The following is a 19,826-nucleotide window of genomic DNA, read 5'->3' as shown; positions in this document are numbered from 1 at the left end:
ATGCGATCGATGGTAAACCAAATGCTCGCATCGAAATGAAAGTAGAAAATCAAACTGCAATTGCTGTCTTCCTTCGTAAAAACACGACGGAAATCCTTCGTTTGGAATATGTCCTGCCATGTAGGGAATAAGGTTGGTGAAGTCGTTTCAGTTTCCCTCTGAGTCCAATTCACAGGCGATCAGTGAGATCGAACGTACGTTGTAGCCATTTTAGTGTCCGGAGTATATAAGCAGCTGACCACAATTGATCTTTCAGTTTTTCACTGCTTGTCGGTAGCTTTCAACCGTGTTACGCGTACACGACTTGGTCCACAATGCCAAAAGACAACACTAACACCGTTATATCGCACAGTAAACTGAACTCTGAAACCCCAACTTTAATGGATCGCTTCCAAACAAAACCTTCCAAAGACCAACACGAACAATTCATCCGGCAGGTTGTTGATGTTCTGTTGAAAGAAGCTGTGTTCCAGGGAACGTCAAATGATAGTTTAGTCATTGAATGGATGGAGCCAGAATCTTTGATGGCTTTACTGGGAGAAGAGCTGCCAAAAAATCCTGAATCGGACGACAATCTAATCAAACTTATAAAGGACGTTGTACGTTACAGCGTAAAGACTGGTCATCCACATTTCATCAATCAACTATTTTCAAGGTAAAGAAAAACGTATTATTCTACTGATAACGCCACACCGAAATCTATACCAATTATATAACTTACCTTTGATTATTTTTTTCCTTAAACTAGTTTGGATCCATACGGACTTGTGGCCCAGTGGGTAACAGATTCTTTGAATCCCAGTGTTTATACATACGAAGTTGCTCCTGTTTTTACGCTCCTGGAGCATAAACTTCTTTGCGAAATGCGACGTTACGTAGGATTCCCAGGTGGCAGTGGCGATGGAGTTTTTTGCCCAGGCGGTTCAATGGCTAATATATACGGGATTCAATGTGCTCGACATCACGCTATGCCGGATTTGAAAGTAAACCCAAGGATTCGATTTCAACCAATGTTTGCTTAAATAATTTTGAAGGACGATCAGACCCTTAAAAATTTGTTAAGTGTCTTACAAAAGTTAAATCAAGTTCAACCACTATAAATATTTCGTTACTTACGAGGTTGCAATTTCTAGAAAACACGGTTGCGTTGCATCATTCAATGGCAGGAAACTGATTTTTCAGCTTTTATTGGAATTTCAGGAAAAAGGAACTTTTGCATCACGTCGCCTAGTGGTTTTGACGTCCAAAGATGCCCATTATTCAATCAAGAAAGCTTGTTTCCTTCTTGGAATAGGCATATCCAATCTTTACCTAGTAGATGTGGATAATGATGGTCGAATGAATCTCGCACATCTTCGAGAAGAAATACAAAGAGCTCTCAAGGAGGGTGCCAGACCATTTATGGTGTCGTCCACAGCCGGTCAATATAATTTACCAGTATCGAAATCTTACTTATCTTAATTATCGGCATTGTATATAACCGCAGGAACCACCGTATTGGGTTCAACAGATCCCCTTGACGGGATCGCTGACATATGTCAAGAATTTGGTCTATGGATGCATGTAGACGCAGCATGGGGAGGCGGAGCTCTTATGTCCACAAAGCATCGTCATATCCTAAATGGAATTGAGCGGTAAAAATGTCAGAATAATCAAAGAAGCAACTTAACTTGTTTCATCTTACTAACCAGAGCCGATTTAGTAACATGGAACCCCCACAAATTGCTTGGGGTACCTCAGCAGTGTTCCACCTTTTTGACACGACATCTAAACCTTCTCCTGGAGGCCAATACCGCTTCAGCGTCTTATTTGTTTCAAAAAGATAAGTTTTATGATCCCAAGTGGGACGTTGGGGACAAATATTTGCAATGTGACTATTGCTGATGTGGCAAGCGAAGGTAAATTTTCACAAAAAAAAAAACATTGCTCAAATTATTGTATAGGATAAACTTTAAGAGGAATTGTTGCTAACCAATTAAAACTACGAGCAAGTATCTTAATGCCATTGCTCTCCCTTTTCATCTCAACTTATCGCAGGGAAGTTTAGGCTTGGAAAGACATGTGGATACGCTCTTTGAAAATGCAGCCTATTTCACTTCATTTATTCGGGATCGCGAAGGTTTCAAACTAGTACTAGAGGAGCCACCATTCGTGAACGTGTGCTTTTGGTACATCCCGCCAAGCCTTCGAAATTCTCAGCATGACGAAGATTATAACGAAAAGCTACACAGAGTACGATAGCCCTTACTTCGATTTAGAATGTAAGAGAGAATTTTTTTTTACGTACAACCGCATTTGATTTAGATCGCTCCAAAGATCAAAGAACGTATGATCAAAAAGGGCAGCATGATGATCACCTACCAACCGCTGAGAAATTTGCCAAACTTCTTCCGACTAGTTCTACAAAGCTCGGGTGTCAATACAAAAGACATGGAATTCTTCGCTGAAGAGATAGAACGCCTCGGATGCGATCTCTAGCAAGTCGTTTTAAATTAAATAGCACTTTCTGCATTTGAAGACATTTTTCAAATCAATGTTTAAAAATCGGTGTTCTATGGTATTTAACGTATAAAACATGCCGATCTTTAAACAGAAGTTCTCATCTGGGAAATAAACTTCTCCAATAAAGAGAAAAAATAATAAAAGTAAACTCTTTTCAAAATCAGTTATGTAATTTCCATACCTTCAATTGCCAATAAATGTCTTCAACGTTGACCAGTTTCTACCAAGAGGGCTTCTAACTGGAGCTTAGTAGTAGAAGTTACATAAACTTGATGGACCCAGGCAATTTTGTGTAAATCAAGCATTTGTTTTTGCTGACAATGTGCCACATTTTCAGCAATGCATTTTTTCAATTGCAACTCCTTATCAAAAGCATCTTTAATGGCAGTGACAACTACAACTTAAGGGTTAAAAAATTAACAGGTCGTTCATCACCAAGATGAATTATCAATCTCTTTTACCAAATTTGGAGTTTGGCCAAGTAAGAAACATTAATGGTGTGGAATCACGTGTGATGTTTGATCCAATTTTTTTCTGAAGTTCACCCAATTTTTCCAATGCTGTGTACTGGTCTTGTATTTTTTCCATTTGTTTAGGCAGAGTAGTCTCAAATTAGTAACTTTGTAACTGTGTCTAATGTTTTTAGACATTACCAGTTCGGAAACAACTGATCCAAGTTGATCACACTGGAATTGTAGTTCCAACAAATCAGCAGCATTACCTGGATTTTCCCTGTTTGGTTGATGGTGTAGTACTTATGAACTTAAAAAACTCACTCTCGCAATTATTTAGTTGAAAATTTACCACAATTTTGTTTTCAGCTGCAATATGTTATTGATTATATTTCTTCCTGTAGTGATTAAGAGATACCACTGTTGGATCTGGCTATATAGCTCCCCAGCTAGTTCAAATGCTCGCTGAGAGTTTCCCGATTTCTTTACAGGTGAAGGGCTGTTGCTCACTACGAAAAAAGCATGGCATATTGCCAGGAGAAACCATATTAATGAAACTGTGTGCAGCTCAGCAAATTAAACCAATACGTGGCGAAACATAAATTTAACCCATCAATTGTCATCGTGTTCTTCAACTTACGTGTGAAAGATGAGTCCATTTCAAGATATTTGATTTATTCTGTGACATACAAACGCCAATGTATTCACCATTGACACCAAGTTCTCACTGAAAATTTTAAACGCTAGCAGACAATACCTAGAACAACTCAGATTGACACCAATGGCGTTGCCAACTTTATTATGATTGCATTGCACTTGAGATTTCTGCTGCATCGCGCTAGCGCTGTAGCGTACTGGCGCGCTAAAATTGCGCCAAATATTCGGTGTATTTCAAAAATGATTAACTTAATTTTAAAAAAAGCAATGTCCCCGGATTCAGTATTCAATTTTGAGTATACCCTGTAATATTCAACCAATTCCGATGAATGTCAGTTTTTTCAGAAAAAAAATTTAAGCCCGACCGAGAAAAGTCGGGCTTATTTAGTTGGGCTTATTTAGTCGGGCTTAAAATTTTTTTCGGTCAGTGTATGTAAAGAATTAACTAGAAATGTGACCGGTAGATGGCGATACTAGTAAACAGAAAAAATGCCAATATTTTTTAATTTTTATTGGGTAAAACGGATTGCCATAGTTCATGACTGAGTTCACGATATTATTTTTGGAAGAATTTGTGAATTTTGTCGACAAAGCTCCGCCCTAGACACATGAATTTCATCACCATTGGCCTTATCGATACTTTTTTTTTGGAGCAAGAGAATGTCATCTGGGGCATCCAGGATTCTGTGACTCTAGCACTCTGCTAAAACTAAAAACTAAATTAATAAAATTACATACATATATATTTGAAAAAGCACATAAGTTGGCTGAACAAAATCATGCGTTTTTAAATCGTCATTCATGTACAACCACAAAAATTTCGTCCGACGAAGTAGAGAAAGGAACAAATTCATTTCAAGGAACTCGGTGAAATTTATTAAAATCGCATGGATTTGAAAGAAACCTTGACATGCATGTAAAAAAGCACTCTATGAAGTTGCCTTTGGCAGAAGAGGTGGATCGCTTGATTTATAGAAGTTTGACAGTTACTTCGAAGCAAACAAGAGTGCTATCACTATCGTCGCGAAGTCCCCATATGGCTTTGGCATTCACCTAAAATGGAAGGTGGAATGTAATTGCTTTCGAATTTTGAGTGGTACGTTTGTCTACATGGTAAATCGCCTTTTAGGTAGGAAAAAACTTACCTTTTCATTTTTTAACGCAAGCAGTATTATTGAACGAAGCTTACCGAAGGGAAGGAAGAAGATAGAACTAAAAGGGTTGACATAGTAATGGGCTCAGCCTCTGCCACAGGGCAGTCACCAGCTTTTACGTCCTCGCAAGCAGGAGGAAATCTACCAGGCCTAATGATAAAACGTCAATAAAGAACTCGATGACTAACATTCTTGAACATTTTGAAATGGCATACCAAGGAAGAGTTACGCCACCAATAACGCCCTTCACGTCGGTCGTCAACGCGTTAGTAGAAACCGCTATCCAATACGAAAATTACAATAAATTAGAAGATTAAATTTTATTGTTATAACAGGTTTGTTTTTATATACACACCTGAGACGAAGTCGTATTCGACAGAAACGTTGGTTCCACGGTATACGATGCATGGTAGTACCTCGCAGCCAGGAACACGCACAGCGGTTAAAGATGATGTTGATCCTGCATTGAAATCAGTTAAATTCAAATAACAAACGGAAACAAGAAATGAAAAATTACCACAATCCCTAAACGGAGTCGCAGAGACGATGGCAATCAGAAGGGCACAGGCTGCGCTAGTTGCCTTAAACATTTTGATGATTAAATTTGCCAAGAGTTGTAGCGAATGAAGTAATTGGAGAAATGAATGTCCTTTTATATGTTTACCTATAATGTTCACGATATGTGTCGATAACAATGCGGAATTTATTGTTGGTTGTCTACCGACGATTCAGTAGGGCCCTGAATGTCTTGCAAACCAAACCAGAACTAGAACAATTTTTGATCTTATCTTTTTTATCTCTTCAGGAAGCTATAGAGATCCTACTAGGATGCATAAGTTAAGGTGTTATCACCTCATCGTGATCTTCCGGGGTTTGATGATACAGTGAATAGTGGACCTAACATTTGCAAATGGCATGCGGAAGGTACAGCCACAATTATCTCTTCCGTATTCGTGACTTTTTTCTCTCAAAAGTAAAAGACGTCGGTGCCGGGAGCTCAGTTGCGTGATACCGTCAGTCCCGACGGGGCAAGACTGTATGTATCATTGAGTGCTCACCATTTACCGATTCAGTTATGATTAATTATGCATAATGTCTAAGGAAATTGGCTAGTTTTATAGGTCACCCGTCACCAGGCTTCGGGAGTTAACAACCACGGCTTCGTTATGGCCCCTTTAGGACCACCTTATCTCCCTCCAGTAAATCAGCTCAGCTTAACCTAGGTTAGCACTGCAAAAGAAAGAAAAATGGACGAATTTTGACAACTTATATTTAGAAAGCAAAGTGTTACCTTTAAGTGTAAGACATAGTCAGCCAGATGTACCAGGGTTTTTAAAGTAAATGCGCTCCCATGCAACAAAAATTGAAGGCAAAATTATTACTAGGAATTAAGGCAAGTTCCCACAGGCTGCCACGACAATACCAATAGCCACTAGAAAGTGACCCGAAAACAAAACGAAAAACCTTCCAGGTTACGTAAGAAAACAAACAAACAAAAAGTTCCTCAACATTGTTGTCCAACAACAGCCTCAGCCTTTATGAAAGGTCGATAAGCTTCGTGTATCAGAGTTGATACTTAAATCATAAAAATTCAGCAGGCGATATCCGGCAGTAAAATATGGCTTGCCTTCAAAATTGGCAATCAGGCAAAACACGTATTTTTAAAAATCTAGTAAAAATGATGATTATTCGATGGTGTGAAAAGACAAGATTATTTTGCAGCCGCTTCAACACTTGGCATCCGATGCAAAAATTCCAAATATTCGGCTACAGTTTTCTCTTGATCTACGGTTTCAATCGAGTGCGGTCGTGCAGTTCTAACATGCAAAATAGCCTCTTCAGGGTTTAAATGTTTAAACCGTACTAGGTAGCAAGCAAGAACGGTTCCTGTCCTTCCGAATCCAGCACGGCAATGTACAGCAACCCCCTACGATAAAGCAAAGAAAAATTAAGAATAACAGGTTAACTTTCTATAAAACTGTGCAATGTGTATAACCTGATTTTCTTCCAACGCCTTTTCACAAATTCCGATGAACTGCTGCACTTGTTCCATAGTGAAAGTACAGTAATCATCCCCACAAATATTAACTCCGATTAATGCTGGTATTCTTCCGTGTTGGGTTTTAATTCTTTGGTCAAAGTAACCAGATAGCGGATGCCGTGATTCACGAGAAATTCTAAATCCTCCCGCTTATCAGGGAAAGCCAGGGCAGCAATTTTTCCATCCTCCAGCCACGAGAAGTTCTTGGGAGTTGTTGAGCACATAGCGAATAGACACAACCTGTACTTTCAACTGTTTGTTACGTTCTAATCCTATTTTCAACTGCGAAATCCCGGTTACAACCGTTTCCTCGGTTACGAATGCCTTTAACCTTGATGAATAATACAGTTAAAAATCGACCGCCGTTGGTCAATTCCTTTTCATTCGAAGGACGCCTGGTTATCAGTTTCCAATCTAAAACCACAGCCAACAAGGTCATTAAAAATATAATATTTAGGCCTCAAATAAACACTGCCATATGGAGAAGAAAAATCTATGAACGCACGCCACGATTGGCACATGACTATAGATGGTGATTTCAAGGCCGCAGATAACTGAAACCAGTTTCAACCTCTATTAATTTCCGCACGTTACAGCCGCTTGGAAAAAATGATATTGGGCCCAGCCCGCAATTGCACCATACGTCTAAAAATTGCTGTTACTTTGCACTAAATAGTTGAAGGCAGATGATGACGATTTCAGGCCATCTTTTCAGTGTTGTACTCTTTTGGATCGAGACCCCACGATAAGACATCCGCTTTGGCAATTGCCCACGCCATTCGCCCAGTGGTGAACTGAAAAGCAGGTTCACCGGAAGCGCTGATGCAAATGGCGCCGCCTGCACCTTTTATTCTTGAATTCATTAACTGTAGGGATTGCTCAACAGCTTCTTGAGCTTTCATGCCTACAATTCCATATGGGATGTAAAGGTGTTGTGTTGCCAGATGACGGATAAATATGAAAATTTACCGCTTTCCATCAAGCAGATTATATGTTTGGCTAAACATATTTTTATGATAGATTCTCCATGGCCAGTACTCCATCCTAAATTAGAATATCTTGAGTGTGAGATGACAAATTGCTGTCAGCATAGTCTAAATATTTGAAAATTACCAGCTTTCAGAGAAGTGCCATCCATAATAGAAGCATCCATTTCAATCAAACCAGCAGCATTTAAGCATGAACCTTTCCCTGCATCAAATACCGCTTCATCTTCAAGAATAACAACTGCCTCTTCAACAGCATCAAGAGCTGAACCACCATTTTTCAAAATTTCATAAGCTTTTTTAGCCGCTAACTTGACCCCATTTCTACTTGCATTACTAATATTTTCAGGGATTGCCCAGGCCCCACCATGAATTACTACAACAGGCTCTACTTTATTCATAACAAAAAATTAAATTTTATATGGAACTCAATAATATGTCTTTAAATTTAATTAGATAACAATTCGATTTCTTGCTGGGTTTCCAGTAACTTGTTGGTTAGTATCTCCCGCCTTCGTTTCAACCCCTCGATCTCCCAATCTTTCAACTTGTACCCAATAAAAACGCCACATAAGAATGTTAAAAGATAGGCTGCTTTCGTTGCGTTCCCCATAGATCCGGTTATCACAGAACACTAAAGCACGCGACACGAAACAGGAGATGAATTTTGACGATTTAATGAAAACAAGTTTTGAAGTAGTGTTGGCGACTATCTAGTGTTGGCGACTATCTACAGTGCGGCTCCACTTATCGGACCACCCTGTGCAGTGGTCCGATAAGCGGATGGTCCGAAAAGCGGCTCGACAGCGGTCAGCGCCATCTCGTCGCGCTCATTCGTAAAATTTTCTAATACTCTGCTCGTATTGACTGGTTCTGTACTCATTTAACTAGATAAGCTTTATAATAAATTGAATTAACTTACAAGAACGAGTAATAGTATATAATCTAAGTTTATTAGCTGTGTCGCAAAATTCTAGGTACCGAACAAATTACAGATCAAGTAAAAATACCTTTGAAATGTACGCTACGTTTGATTGTATAAAACGAGAAAAAAAATCTACATTTAAAACATTTAGTTTGAACACACTTGAAACATAAGCGAAGTAACGTAACAGAATAACGTAAAATTGTTTAAAGAAAAATTAAGCTTATCAACGCTTACAAATAATAAATTAATATTTAACAAACGCATTAACTTACGACAAATGTTCTTTAATTTTGGAAACTAGGTCATATAATGTAGGATCGGATATCCTAGCATCGACGGCAGCGCATGCATATTTAAGCAGCTTCTCTTTCAAGAGTGCTTCATGAGCTAGATTGTTAGGACTAGAACGAGTAGCAACGCTCTCGCAAACGTCCATCAGTGAAATTTCGTTTGACTGGCTCGAAGAGGATGCCGAATCACATTGCTGTGAAATTTCATTTGAAAGTTCGTAATCTTCTGCCGCAATAACTGCCGGATCTGTTTCAAAATCAAGCCAGCGTTGAATTTGAATAGCACAATCATCTGTCTTCGCCTTCTCTATTATATCGGCTAGCTCAGTATTTTTTTTTCAGATGTAATTTGCAAGGAGAGTAACAAGTCGCATAAGAAGTCGGAAGTGTTACCAACAACATCTAGAGGTCTGGTTTCGCTTCACCTGGTGAACTGCTCATGTGGTAGTATTTTCGAATGCCTCCAGCAATTGAATAGTGTGGTGTTTGAAACCAAATCCCAGCAAGATTTGATTAATTGGCAAGCATCCAATACAGTTGCAGAGCAGCCATATCGCAAACCCTTCCTACCTCTTTTTGCTAAACTTGCTGCTTCCTGCAAAGCTGTATGATTGTCATAAGCCTCAACCAATTTGATTATTAACTCCTTCCTGTAGAGTGACTTTAGAGAAGCTATAATACCCTGATCAAGAGGCTGGTAGACCGAAGTGACATTTGGAGGAAGGAAAAAAAACTGAACTTGGTCTAATGGATCGACACAAGTTTTGTCATGACCAGCACAATTGTCCATTACAATAGCTACTGGCTCCGTAGTCCACTGTCTCACAACGGGTAAAAATACATCTAAAAACCAAAATCTGAAAAGTTCCCTGTCCATCCAAGCATTAGCCTGACCTTTATATGGAATCGGCGGAAGACTGTCTCTAAAACAGTGAGGTGATTTTGAGGAACCTATCACAAATGGTGGGATTTTACAGCATCCGGTGGCATTCACACAAAGCATCACAGTTATTCTATCTTTGGCTTTCAGCTCTTTGGTTCCTCTTATAATACGGCGATTTTCATCTGGGGAAATATAACTACGAAACGGTAGCGCACGATAGTAGCTAGCTGTTTCGTCACAATTAAATATATTCTCAGGTTTATACTTACCTAGTTTGTCACGTAAGACCTGGATTTCCTGCTCTACTTGTGCAATATCCACATCGCCTGCTTCACCTACAATGCGCACGCTATTTCCAATGTCGAAGCGTTTTTTCCAGTTACGGAACCAGCCATTTGAAGCGTTAAACGTATCCAATCCTAGTCGGTTTGCTTCATGTAAAGCGCGAGCTAAAATAATACTGCGGGATACGGGCAATGGTTTGCGACGCTTTGTTGGATTGCGCATCTCCCTAAACCATTGAAAAACTGCATCATCTAACTCGGGATGATGAGCAGTGTTAGCCAAATGCTTGGCACTCAAATTAAAAAAAATTTTTCACTGAAACTTTTCACTTCAGTTCGCCTTGCACTAATACGATGAATCTGCGAGCGGGAAACACTGAACATTTTCGCCACAGCACGCTCACTCAATCCTTTTCCTAGCTGCTCTACCACTTCAAGTTTTTCTTTTAGCGTCAAAACATCCCTATTTTTTCTTCCATTTGAATTTGCCACATTCCGCGAGTTTGAATTGGTACTTAACACCGGCGTGCGCACGGTTTTTTCCATATTGCAGCTAAACTAAAATGGATCTTTCCTGAATAAAAGCTAAGAAGAAACTGAGGGAAACTTTTGACTCATCATAGCAGGCTGGCGTACCTGACTCATCATAACAAGCTGGCATCGGACTCATCCTAACAAGCTGATAACTACAGCATTCCGCTGAAATTTGAACCCCCTGAAAATGAAGGGACATCTTCATACAGACCACTCTTCGCGCGCCCCCGGTTCTAAAAAATGCTTCATCAAATCCACACTAGTGGCGCTCAATCGCCAACTCAGTGTGCGAGTCTGACCTCGGTCCGATAACCGGTTTGGTGCGATAAGTGGGTGGTCCGATAAGTGGAGCCGCACTGTAGATAGTCGCCAACACTAGATAGTCGCCAACACTACTTCAAAACTTGTTTTCATTAAATCGTCAAAATTCATCTCCTGTTTCGTGTCGCGTGCTTTAGTGTTCTGTGATAACCGGATCTATGGGGAACGCAACGAAAGCAGCCTATCTTTTAACATTCTTATGTGGCGCTTTTATTGGGTACAAGTTGAAAGATTGGGAGTTCGAGAGGTTCAAACGAAATAGAGAGTTGAAACGGGAGATACTAGCCAACGAGTTACTGGAAACCCAGCAAGAAATCGAATTGTTATCTAATTTACTTTAAAGACATATTATTGAGTTCCATATAAAATTTAATTTTTTGTTATGAATAAAGTAGAGCCTGTTGTAGTAATTCATGGTGGGGCCTGGGCAATCCCTGAAAATATTAGTAATGCAAGTAGAAATGGGGTCAAGTTAGCGGCTAAAAAAGCTTATGAAATTTTGAAAAATGGTGGTTCAGCTCTTGATGCTGTTGAAGCGGCAGTTGTTATTCTTGAAGATGAACCAGTATTTGATGCAGGGAAAGGTTCATGCTTAAATGCTGCTGGTTTGATTGAAATGGATGCTTCTATTATGGATGGCACTTCTCTGAAAGCTGGTAATTTTCAAATATTTAGACTATGCTGACAGCAATTTGTCATCTCACACTCAAGATATTCTAATTTAGGAGCTGTTGCAGCAGTGGCAAACATTAGCAACCCAATTTGTTTGGCTCGGATGGTTATGGAACAAACTGACCATTGCTTGCTTGTGGGTGAAGGAGCAAATATGTTTGCCAATGAGTGCAATATACCCAGCGTAGACCCATCTAGTTTGATCACTGAAGCGTGTCTTGATGAATGGCAAACTTTTGAAAAATATAAAAGTGCTGTAGATTCTTTATTTAACAATCAGTAAGTACTATTCATTCATTTGTGCATCAGGTGATTGAAAGCTTATTATTTTAGAATCAATGCACTGCCACTTGGACATGACACTGTCGGAGCTGTTGCCATGGACGCCAACGGTCGAATTGCAGCCGCGACATCCACAGGAGGTATCACCGGTAAAAGAGTGGGCCGGGTTGGAGATAGTCCTCTAATAGGTAATGCTATGTTCAACCATAAATGAAACATCTGATTTAGCTTCTGATTATTCTAGGAAGTGGAACTTATGCAATTGACGAAATTGGTGGCGTGTCCTGTACTGGCCATGGAGAATCTATCATAAAAATATGTTTAGCCAAACATATAATCTGCTTGATGGAAAGAGGTAAATTTTCATATTTATCCGTCATCTGGCAACACAACACCTTTACATCCCATATGGAATTGTAGGCATGAAAGCTCAAGAAGCTGTTGAGCAATCCCTACAGTTAATGAATTCAAAAGTAAAAGGAGCTGGTGGGGTAATTTGTATCAGTGCATCCGGTGAAGCCGCCTTTCACTTCACTACCGAACGAATGGCGTGGGCAATTGCCAAAGCGGATGTCTTATCGTGGGGTCTCGATCCAAAAGAGTACAACACTGAAAAGATGGCCTAAAATCGTCATCATCTGCCTTCAACTATTTAGTGCAAAGTAACAGCAATTTTTAGACGTATGGTGCAATTGCGGGCTGGGCCCAATATCATTTTTTCCAAGCGGCTGTAACGTGCGGAAATTAATAGAGGTTGAAACTGGTTTCAGTTATCTGCGGCCTTCCTTATTCTTGGCGTACCTGACTCATCATAACAAGCTGGCATCGGACTCATCCTAACAAGCTGATAACTACAGCATTCCGCTGAAATTTGAACCCCCTGAAAATGAAGGGACATCTTCATACAGACCACTCTTCGCGCGCCCCCGGTTCTAAAAAATGCTTCATCAAATCCACACTAGTGGCGCTCAATCGCCAACTCAGTGTGCGAGTCTGACCTCGGTCCAATAACCGGTTTGGTGCGATAAGTGGGTGGTCCGATAAGTGGAGCCGCACTGTAGATAGTCGCCAACACTAGATAGTCGCCAACACTACTTCAAAACTTGTTTTCATTAAATCGTCAAAATTCATCTCCTGTTTCGTGTCGCGTGCTTTAGTGTTCTGTGATAACCGGATCTATGGGGAACGCAACGAAAGCAGCCTATCTTTTAACATTCTTATGTGGCGTTTTTATTGGGTACAAGTTGAAAGATTGGGAGATCGAGGGGTTGAAACGAAGGCGGGAGATACTAACCAACAAGTTACTGGAAACCCAGCAAGAAATCGAATTGTTATCTAATTAAATTTAAAGACATATTATTGAGTTCCATATAAAATTTAATTTTTTGTTATGAATAAAGTAGAGCCTGTTGTAGTAATTCATGGTGGGGCCTGGGCAATCCCTGAAAATATTAGTAATGCAAGTAGAAATGGGGTCAAGTTAGCGGCTAAAAAAGCTTATGAAATTTTGAAAAATGGTGGTTCAGCTCTTGATGCTGTTGAAGCGGCAGTTGTTATTCTTGAAGATGAACCAGTATTTGATGCAGGGAAAGGTTCATGCTTAAATGCTGCTGGTTTGATTGAAATGGATGCTTCTATTATGGATGGCACTTCTCTGAAAGCTGGTAATTTTCAAATATTTAGACTATGCTGACAGCAATTTGTCATCTCACACTCAAGATATTCTAATTTAGGAGCTGTTGCAGCAGTGGCAAACATTAGCAACCCAATTTGTTTGGCTCGGATGGTTATGGAACAAACTGACCATTGCTTGCTTGTGGGTGAAGGAGCAAATATGTTTGCCAATGAGTGCAATATACCCAGCGTAGACCCATCTAGTTTGATCACTGAAGCGTGTCTTGATGAATGGCAAACTTTTGAAAAATATAAAAGTGCTGTAGATTCTTTATTTAACAATCAGTAAGTACTATTCATTCATTTGTGCATCAGGTGATTGAAAGCTTATTATTTTAGAATCAATGCACTGCCACTTGGACATGACACTGTCGGAGCTGTTGCCATGGACGCCAACGGTCGAATTGCAGCCGCGACATCCACAGGAGGTATCACCGGTAAAAGAGTGGGCCGGGTTAGAGATAGTCCTCTAATAGGTAATGCTATGTTCAACCACAAATGAAACATCTGATTTAGCTTCTGATTATTCCAGGAAGTGGAACTTATGCAATTGACGAAATTGGTGGCGTGTCCTGTACTGGCCATGGAGAATCTATCATAAAAATATGTTTAGCCAAACATATAATCTGCTTGATGGAAAGCGGTAAATTTTCATATTTATCCGTCATCTGGCAACACAACACCTTTACATCCCATATGGAATTGTAGGCATGAAAGCTCAAGAAGCTGTTGAGCAATCCCTACAGTTAATGAATTCAAGAATAAAAGGTGCAGGCGGCGCCATTTGCATCAGCGCTTCCGGTGAACCTGCTTTTCAGTTCACCACTGGGCGAATGGCGTGGGCAATTGCCAAATCGGACGTCTTTTTCTGGGGCCTCGATCCAAATGAATGCAACATTGAAAAGATGGCCTGAAATCGTCATCATCTGCCTTCAACTATTTAGTGCAAAGTAACAGCAATTTTTAGACGTATGGTGCAATTGCGGGCTGGGCCCAATATCATTTTTTCCAAGCGGCTGTAACGTGCGGAAATTAATAGAGGTTGAAACTGGTTTCAGTTATCTGCGGCCTTGAAATCACCATCTATAGTCATGTGCCAATCGTGGCGTGCGTTCATAGATTTTTCTTCTCCATATGGCAGTGTTTATTTGAGGCCTAAATATTATATTTTTAATGACCTTGTTGGCTGTGGTTTTAGAATGGAAACTGATAACCAGGCGTCCTTCGAATGAAAAGGAATTGACCAACGGCGGTCGATTACAGAACCAGTCAATACGAGCAGAGTATTAGAAAATTTTACGAATGAGCGCGACGAGAGGGCGCTAACCGCTGTCGAGCCGCTTTTCGGATTATCCGCTTATCGGACCACTGCACAGGGTGGTCCGATAAGTGGAGCCGCACTGTATATCGATATTTTTAGATACTTTTTAGATAGTCGACTTTTTTAGATAATCGCTGTATCGATACACTCCAAATAGATCTCACATTTAACAATAGATGGCGTGTAGTGCAAATGAAAAAAAACTACAATAATTTAAAAACTTTCATCTCTGCCTAGATTTGAACTCCGACGCTTCGTGTTACGAGCGCCGACTTGACCCACACCACTAAACCAGTAAGAAAAAAACGACATGGCACAAGTATGGTTTTCGTTGGCGAGTATCGATACAAATATCATAAAATACAATATTTTTATCGTCTGCTTTACTTTACAAGTCTTAATAGATGATTTTAGTTATACATATCAGTGTTGCCTTATGAAATACAATAGATTTTTGTTGAAGTTTTGATTACATGAATATAAAATGTAGAGAAAATTATAATTTAACATTGTGCAAATGTATTTATCGTCAGCATATAAAAATATGTATTTCAAATTTTAAAAAATGTCTCGCAGACGGATTCGAACTTCTGTACTTTGTGTTCCGAGCGCGGAATTGATCCACAATGCTAACTCTCCACAATTTGTGTGTGTCAAGCAATAAGTCCAACGTTTGGTGCCGAGTATCGATACAAATTTCAGAAGCAACTGTTATTTACCGTCATCTGCTTTATCAACGATGCTAAACAGAATACTATTTTGCTATGAAAATCTGTTACATTTATAAATTACAAATGTTATTTTATTAGTATCGTACACGCCTCAGTTAACAGAGAGCGATCATCCTAAATTTTTGTTACTTAGATACGTTTAAAATATAATGTCTAGCAGATTGTAAAAAAAATTGCCATAAAACAGATTTGAACTCGAGAATTCCGAATCCCAATCGCAGTACTTATCCACAGCGCTACTCCCTCATGCTAAGCGATTGCAAAGCAATACATAGTAGTCGTGTTAACAAGTATCGATACAAATTGCAGACGAAAATCTAACATTGCTGTCGTCTGCAACGATTTAAATTGAAGATTTATTTACTATTGATATCAGGGTTGCCACCGCAATTAATAGTATTCTTACACAGCAAATTAACTATTAAAAACGGCACAATATTTATATAGGACTGTAATGCAAAATATTTGTGAATTCCCGTTAAAAACCATCTACAAGATATTTTTGCAATAATGAAAATTAGTGATAAACTATGTCTCCGTTGAGGGTTGAACTCCGTACCTTTATGTCCTAAGCCACAGCATCTTCCACTTAGCCATGACGTTATTGTAAAATATGGAACCAGTAAGGTGGTATTGGTGTGAGATAGTATCGATACAAATTGCAGACGAGTATCTAATTTTATCGTCGTCTGCTCGATTTTACGAAGCTGCGCAGTGAAATTTTTCAGTATTAGGGGGTGTTGTCATAAAATTTATCAGTGCTTTAAGTTTCGTAACATAATATTATAAATATTTTAAAAAAGGACAAATGCTACCGCTTCTAAAAAACCTTCTTGTAAAAACATTTATGCAATTTTTATCACAAAACCAAAAATTGTGGAAAAATCGTCGATTGGGCTTGAACCCAAGGACTTTGTGTCATGAACCTCGCCTTATAGCTCTGCGCCAGCACACTACTTGCAATTCGAATCATAATCCAAATGCATTGTTGTTGAATAGTATCGATACAAATCGACAACGGAAATCTAATATTTCAGTCGTATGCATGCTTTTCAAAGCATAAAACACATTATTTGCTACCAAAAAATCGATAAAAACATACATCCGTACCTAGTGTTGAACTCGGAATTATTGTGCCACAAGCGCTGTCTGTAACCACAGCGCTATGACATTTGTTTTTGATGACGATGGTTGTCGCATAAGGTTATTGTTTATAATTATCGATACAAGCCCGACAAACTAACCCCTATCATTTGTGCAGTGCTATTTTTGGCCGGTAGATGGGGGTTATTAGATATTTTATCGATAATCGTATCGTTATCTAAAAGTGGGCGTAGATAATTGTATCTAGCAGAACTTAGATAATCGCCAACACTAGTGTTTTGACGATCCGCTAAATCCTTAAAATAGTTAAAGAAAGCTCCGACAAACTCGTCACAGCCGACTCGCCGATATAGTGCAGTGTTTTGCAAGGGCCCTGGTATACCAACTCCATCTCGTTCAACTGCCTGAACCCTACCAGCAAAAGTACGACGAAAAATCTTGGTAGGGTTCAGGCCCCCTTTCATGAATCACATAGGGGAAATAGCAGGCGGGAAATCTACTACAATTTAAGCGTTGGCGTCATTGGTGATAAGTTTGGTAAACAAATAAGTTTAACAAACAAGTTAGTAAAATAGAATTGATAACGTCAAGCGTAGAGTGGGGCATCTTTTTGTTTGCTTAGGTTATTTAAGTAGGGGTTAAAACTTGGAATCGATTGGTAAAACGGAAAGTCTAACCACTAGATGTATACGCAATTTTCGTACTGTACCTACAACAGACAAAGTGTATAATTGACAAATGTATATATATATGTTAGACATAAGGTAAAATGGATATTTAAATAGAAAATTCGGGCTTATTTTGTCGGGTTTAACATTTCTATCGAGCGCACTTTTATATTAAATTACTCATAAAATCTACGAAAAAACAAAGTTCATTTTCGTGTTCCTTGTTAAATTTTGAATCTTATTCGTATGTAGTTATCCAGGTTTAATGATATTATTTTTTAAATAGGAAAATCTATAGAAATTTTAAGCCCGACTATTTAAGCCCGAGAAAAATAAGCCCGAATTTTTGTTTTTTAAGTTTAATTCAAAAACTATAATGCGAATTGAAAAATAAACTTCATGTTCATAATAAGCATTCAATTTTGCATCGAAATCATATATAAATCGAAATTTGAAATTTGGCCAAAAATGAAAAAGTGGGAAGGCTATTGCCTTCTCACTTTTGTCAAAATCGGCAAAAAACGAAATCTGTTGGAATTCGATAAAATCATATCGAATAGTCAAAATTGAACGGTGAATTCGATTATGTAAGGGTTTTTCTCCTTAAACTAGCCGTTATTATTTTTTTACAGGAAAATCTATAGAAATTTTAAGCCCGGCTTTTTTTGTCGGGCTTATTTTTCGAGCCCCGCAACCACTTAAAAGTCGAATAACTCTGAAACTATCAGTCCCACGAGAAAATAACGTCGATTTTCGTGATCCTTGTATAATTTCCAATCAAAATGACGTATATTTAACGAAATCTAGATTTTAGCCAAAAATGAAAAAGTGGGAAGGATATAGCCTCCTCACTTTTGTCAAAATCGGCCAAAAACGAAATCTCTTGGAATTCGATAAAAATCATATCGAGTAGTCAAAATTGAACGCTGAATTCGATTATGTAAGTGTTTTTCTCCTTAAACTAGCCGTTATTATTTTTAATAGGAAAATCTATAGAAATTTTAAGCCCGACTATTTAAGCCCGAGAAAAATAAGCCCGAATTTTTGTTTTTTAAGTTTAATTCAAAAACTATAACGCAAATTGAAAAATAAACTTCATTTTCATAATAAGCATTCAATTTTGCATCGATATCATATATTAAAATCGAAATTTGAAATTTGGCCAAAAATGAAAAAGTGGGAAGGCAACGCCTTCTCACTTTTGTCAAAATCGGCAAAAAACGAAATCTGTTGGAATTCGATAAAAAATCCCATGGAATAGCCAAAATTGAGTGCTGAGTTCGGTTATGTGAGTGTTTTTCTCCTTAAACTAGCCACTATTATTTTTTTACAAGAAAATCTATAGAAATTTTAAGCCCGGCTTTTTTTGTCGGGCTTATTTTTCAAGCCCCGCAACCAATTAAATGTCAAATTACTCTAAAACTATCAGTCCCACGAGAAAATAACGTCGATTTTCGTGATCCTTGTATAATTTCCAATCGAAATTACCGTATTTTTAACAAAATCTAGATTTTAGCGAAAAATGAAAAAGTGGGAAGGCTATATAGCCTTCTCTCTTTTGTCAAAATCGGCAAAATACGAAATCTCTTGGAATTCGATAAGAAATCCCATGGAATAGCCAAAATTGAATGCTGAGTTCGATTATGTGAGTGTTTTTCTCCTTAAATCAGCCGTTATTATTTTTTTTACAGGAAAATCTATAGAAATTTTAAGCCCGGCTTTTTTTGTCGGGCTTATTTTTCAAGCCCCGCAACCACTTAAAAGCCAAATTAATCTAAAAGTATCAGTCCCACGAAAAAATAACGTCAATTTTCGTGATCCTTGTATAATTTTCAATCGAAATGACGTATTTTTTACGAAATCTAGATTTTAGCCAAAAATGAAAAAGTGGGAAGGCTATATAGCCTTCTCACTTTTGTCAAAATCGGCCAAAAACGAAAGCTCTTGGAATTCGATGAAAATCACAGAGAATAATGACCATAAAACGCTGATTCTGATTCAGCTACTGGTTTTCTCTTCAAACTAGCCGTTTTGAAAATAAAAGCAAACAAAGTGTTGTTGCGTTTTTACATTCTTGACTGAAGTTCAAATTTTGCTTAATATAATAATACAAATATATAGGTTTCTCGCCAAACCAGCTGTTTCTTAAATATAATGAATTTCCTCTATGGATTCTGTCTAGCTGAGATGATATAGTATACCATCGACCACTTGGTTACGATAGTAGTACTCATGGTGGGTTTAATTCAACTTAATTTTTTTTTGTTCATTTTATGTTACTACTTTATACATTTTATACTATTAATCCAGAATTCAATTCATTTGGGAGATGATACATCATC

The 19,826-nt window shown here is 38.5% G+C and overlaps 6 protein-coding genes and 1 pseudogene across 7 annotated transcripts in view; 3 read left to right on the top strand and 4 right to left on the bottom strand.

Moving 5' to 3' along the window:
• The first annotated feature begins 299 nt into the window (after positions 1-299).
• Positions 300-2,478, top strand: LOC130698592 (cysteine sulfinic acid decarboxylase-like; annotated as a pseudogene).
• Positions 2,479-2,486: 8 nt separating this feature from the next.
• Positions 2,487-3,701, bottom strand: LOC130698600 (cyclin-dependent kinase 2-interacting protein-like). Of its 2 annotated transcripts, XM_057521276.2 has the most exons (6): positions 3,595-3,701; positions 3,307-3,463; positions 3,156-3,234; positions 2,964-3,108; positions 2,684-2,902; positions 2,487-2,615 (listed from the first exon to the last, which is right to left on the bottom strand). In XM_057521276.2, the coding sequence occupies exons 1-5, from the start codon at positions 3,611-3,613 to the stop codon at positions 2,706-2,708; spliced, it is 597 nt and encodes a 198-aa protein (XP_057377259.1). In that variant the 5' UTR covers positions 3,614-3,701; the 3' UTR covers positions 2,487-2,615; positions 2,684-2,705. The 2 variants fall into 2 exon arrangements, with proteins under 2 accessions (XP_057377259.1, XP_057377260.1); XM_057521277.1 differs by lacking the exon at positions 2,487-2,615 and having other exon boundaries at positions 2,652-2,902.
• Positions 3,702-4,464: 763 nt separating this feature from the next.
• LOC130698667 (NPC intracellular cholesterol transporter 2 homolog a-like) lies at positions 4,465-6,184 on the bottom strand. The gene is made up of 6 exons (XM_057521355.2): positions 6,057-6,184; positions 5,283-5,995; positions 5,121-5,225; positions 4,981-5,044; positions 4,801-4,915; positions 4,465-4,664 (listed from the first exon to the last, which is right to left on the bottom strand). The coding sequence occupies exons 2-6, from the start codon at positions 5,353-5,355 to the stop codon at positions 4,581-4,583; spliced, it is 441 nt and encodes a 146-aa protein (XP_057377338.1). The 5' UTR covers positions 5,356-5,995; positions 6,057-6,184; the 3' UTR covers positions 4,465-4,580.
• Positions 6,132-19,826, bottom strand: part of LOC130697362 (dual specificity protein phosphatase 23-like) — a 70,913-nt gene continuing 57,218 nt past the window's right edge. The window contains exon 3 of the mRNA XM_059494552.1: positions 6,132-6,197. Coding sequence (XP_059350535.1) covers positions 6,147-6,197 — 51 coding nt within the window. The 3' untranslated portion in view covers positions 6,132-6,146. The remainder of the gene's footprint in view (positions 6,198-19,826) is intronic.
• On the bottom strand, positions 7,339-8,833 carry LOC130698666 (probable isoaspartyl peptidase/L-asparaginase CG7860). The gene is made up of 3 exons (XM_057521353.2): positions 7,920-8,833; positions 7,776-7,850; positions 7,339-7,710 (listed from the first exon to the last, which is right to left on the bottom strand). The coding sequence occupies exons 1-3, from the start codon at positions 8,191-8,193 to the stop codon at positions 7,505-7,507; spliced, it is 555 nt and encodes a 184-aa protein (XP_057377336.1). The 5' UTR covers positions 8,194-8,833; the 3' UTR covers positions 7,339-7,504.
• LOC130698664 (isoaspartyl peptidase/L-asparaginase-like) lies at positions 11,379-12,627 on the top strand. The gene is made up of 5 exons (XM_059494551.1): positions 11,379-11,688; positions 11,758-11,983; positions 12,038-12,174; positions 12,231-12,341; positions 12,407-12,627. The coding sequence occupies exons 1-5, from the start codon at positions 11,415-11,417 to the stop codon at positions 12,610-12,612; spliced, it is 954 nt and encodes a 317-aa protein (XP_059350534.1). The 5' UTR covers positions 11,379-11,414; the 3' UTR covers positions 12,613-12,627.
• LOC130698665 (isoaspartyl peptidase/L-asparaginase-like) lies at positions 13,332-14,740 on the top strand. The gene is made up of 5 exons (XM_057521352.2): positions 13,332-13,650; positions 13,720-13,945; positions 14,000-14,136; positions 14,193-14,303; positions 14,369-14,740. Exons 1-5 carry the CDS (start codon positions 13,377-13,379, stop codon positions 14,572-14,574), a joined length of 954 nt encoding a protein of 317 aa, XP_057377335.1. The 5' UTR covers positions 13,332-13,376; the 3' UTR covers positions 14,575-14,740.

Source organism: Daphnia carinata, chromosome 3, assembly GCF_022539665.2.
Source record: "Daphnia carinata strain CSIRO-1 chromosome 3, CSIRO_AGI_Dcar_HiC_V3, whole genome shotgun sequence".
NCBI lineage: Eukaryota > Metazoa > Arthropoda > Branchiopoda > Diplostraca > Daphniidae > Daphnia > Daphnia carinata.
This window is presented reverse-complemented; position numbering and strand designations above follow the sequence as displayed.

Bases quoted from the DNA above. Each gene is read 5' to 3' on its own strand.
- LOC130698600 (XM_057521276.2), bottom strand. The intron at 3,235-3,306 runs GTAAATTTTCAA...TCAACCAAACAG, and splicing joins CAGCTGAAAACAAAATTGTG to GGAAAATCCAGGTAATGCTG. The intron at 2,903-2,963 runs GTAAAAGAGATT...TTAACCCTTAAG, and splicing joins TTGGCCAAACTCCAAATTTG to TTGTAGTTGTCACTGCCATT.
- LOC130698667 (XM_057521355.2), bottom strand. From the start codon at position 5,355: ATGTTTAAGGCAACTAGCGCAGCCTGTGCCCTTCTGATTGCCATCGTC. The intron at 5,045-5,120 runs GTGTGTATATAA...CGTATTGGATAG, and splicing joins CGAATACGACTTCGTCTCAG to CGGTTTCTACTAACGCGTTG. The intron at 4,665-4,800 runs GTAAGCTTCGTT...CTTCCATTTTAG, and splicing joins TATCTTCTTCCTTCCCTTCG to GTGAATGCCAAAGCCATATG.
- LOC130698666 (XM_057521353.2), bottom strand. From the start codon at position 8,193: ATGAATAAAGTAGAGCCTGTTGTAGTAATTCATGGTGGGGCCTGGGCA. The intron at 7,851-7,919 runs GTAATTTTCAAA...ATTCTAATTTAG, and splicing joins TGGCACTTCTCTGAAAGCTG to GATGGAGTACTGGCCATGGA. The intron at 7,711-7,775 runs GTAAATTTTCAT...ATGGAATTGTAG, and splicing joins AATCTGCTTGATGGAAAGCG to GCATGAAAGCTCAAGAAGCT.
- LOC130698664 (XM_059494551.1), top strand. From the start codon at position 11,415: ATGAATAAAGTAGAGCCTGTTGTAGTAATTCATGGTGGGGCCTGGGCA. The intron at 11,689-11,757 runs GTAATTTTCAAA...ATTCTAATTTAG, and splicing joins TGGCACTTCTCTGAAAGCTG to GAGCTGTTGCAGCAGTGGCA. The intron at 12,342-12,406 runs GTAAATTTTCAT...ATGGAATTGTAG, and splicing joins AATCTGCTTGATGGAAAGAG to GCATGAAAGCTCAAGAAGCT.
- LOC130698665 (XM_057521352.2), top strand. From the start codon at position 13,377: ATGAATAAAGTAGAGCCTGTTGTAGTAATTCATGGTGGGGCCTGGGCA. The intron at 13,651-13,719 runs GTAATTTTCAAA...ATTCTAATTTAG, and splicing joins TGGCACTTCTCTGAAAGCTG to GAGCTGTTGCAGCAGTGGCA. The intron at 14,304-14,368 runs GTAAATTTTCAT...ATGGAATTGTAG, and splicing joins AATCTGCTTGATGGAAAGCG to GCATGAAAGCTCAAGAAGCT.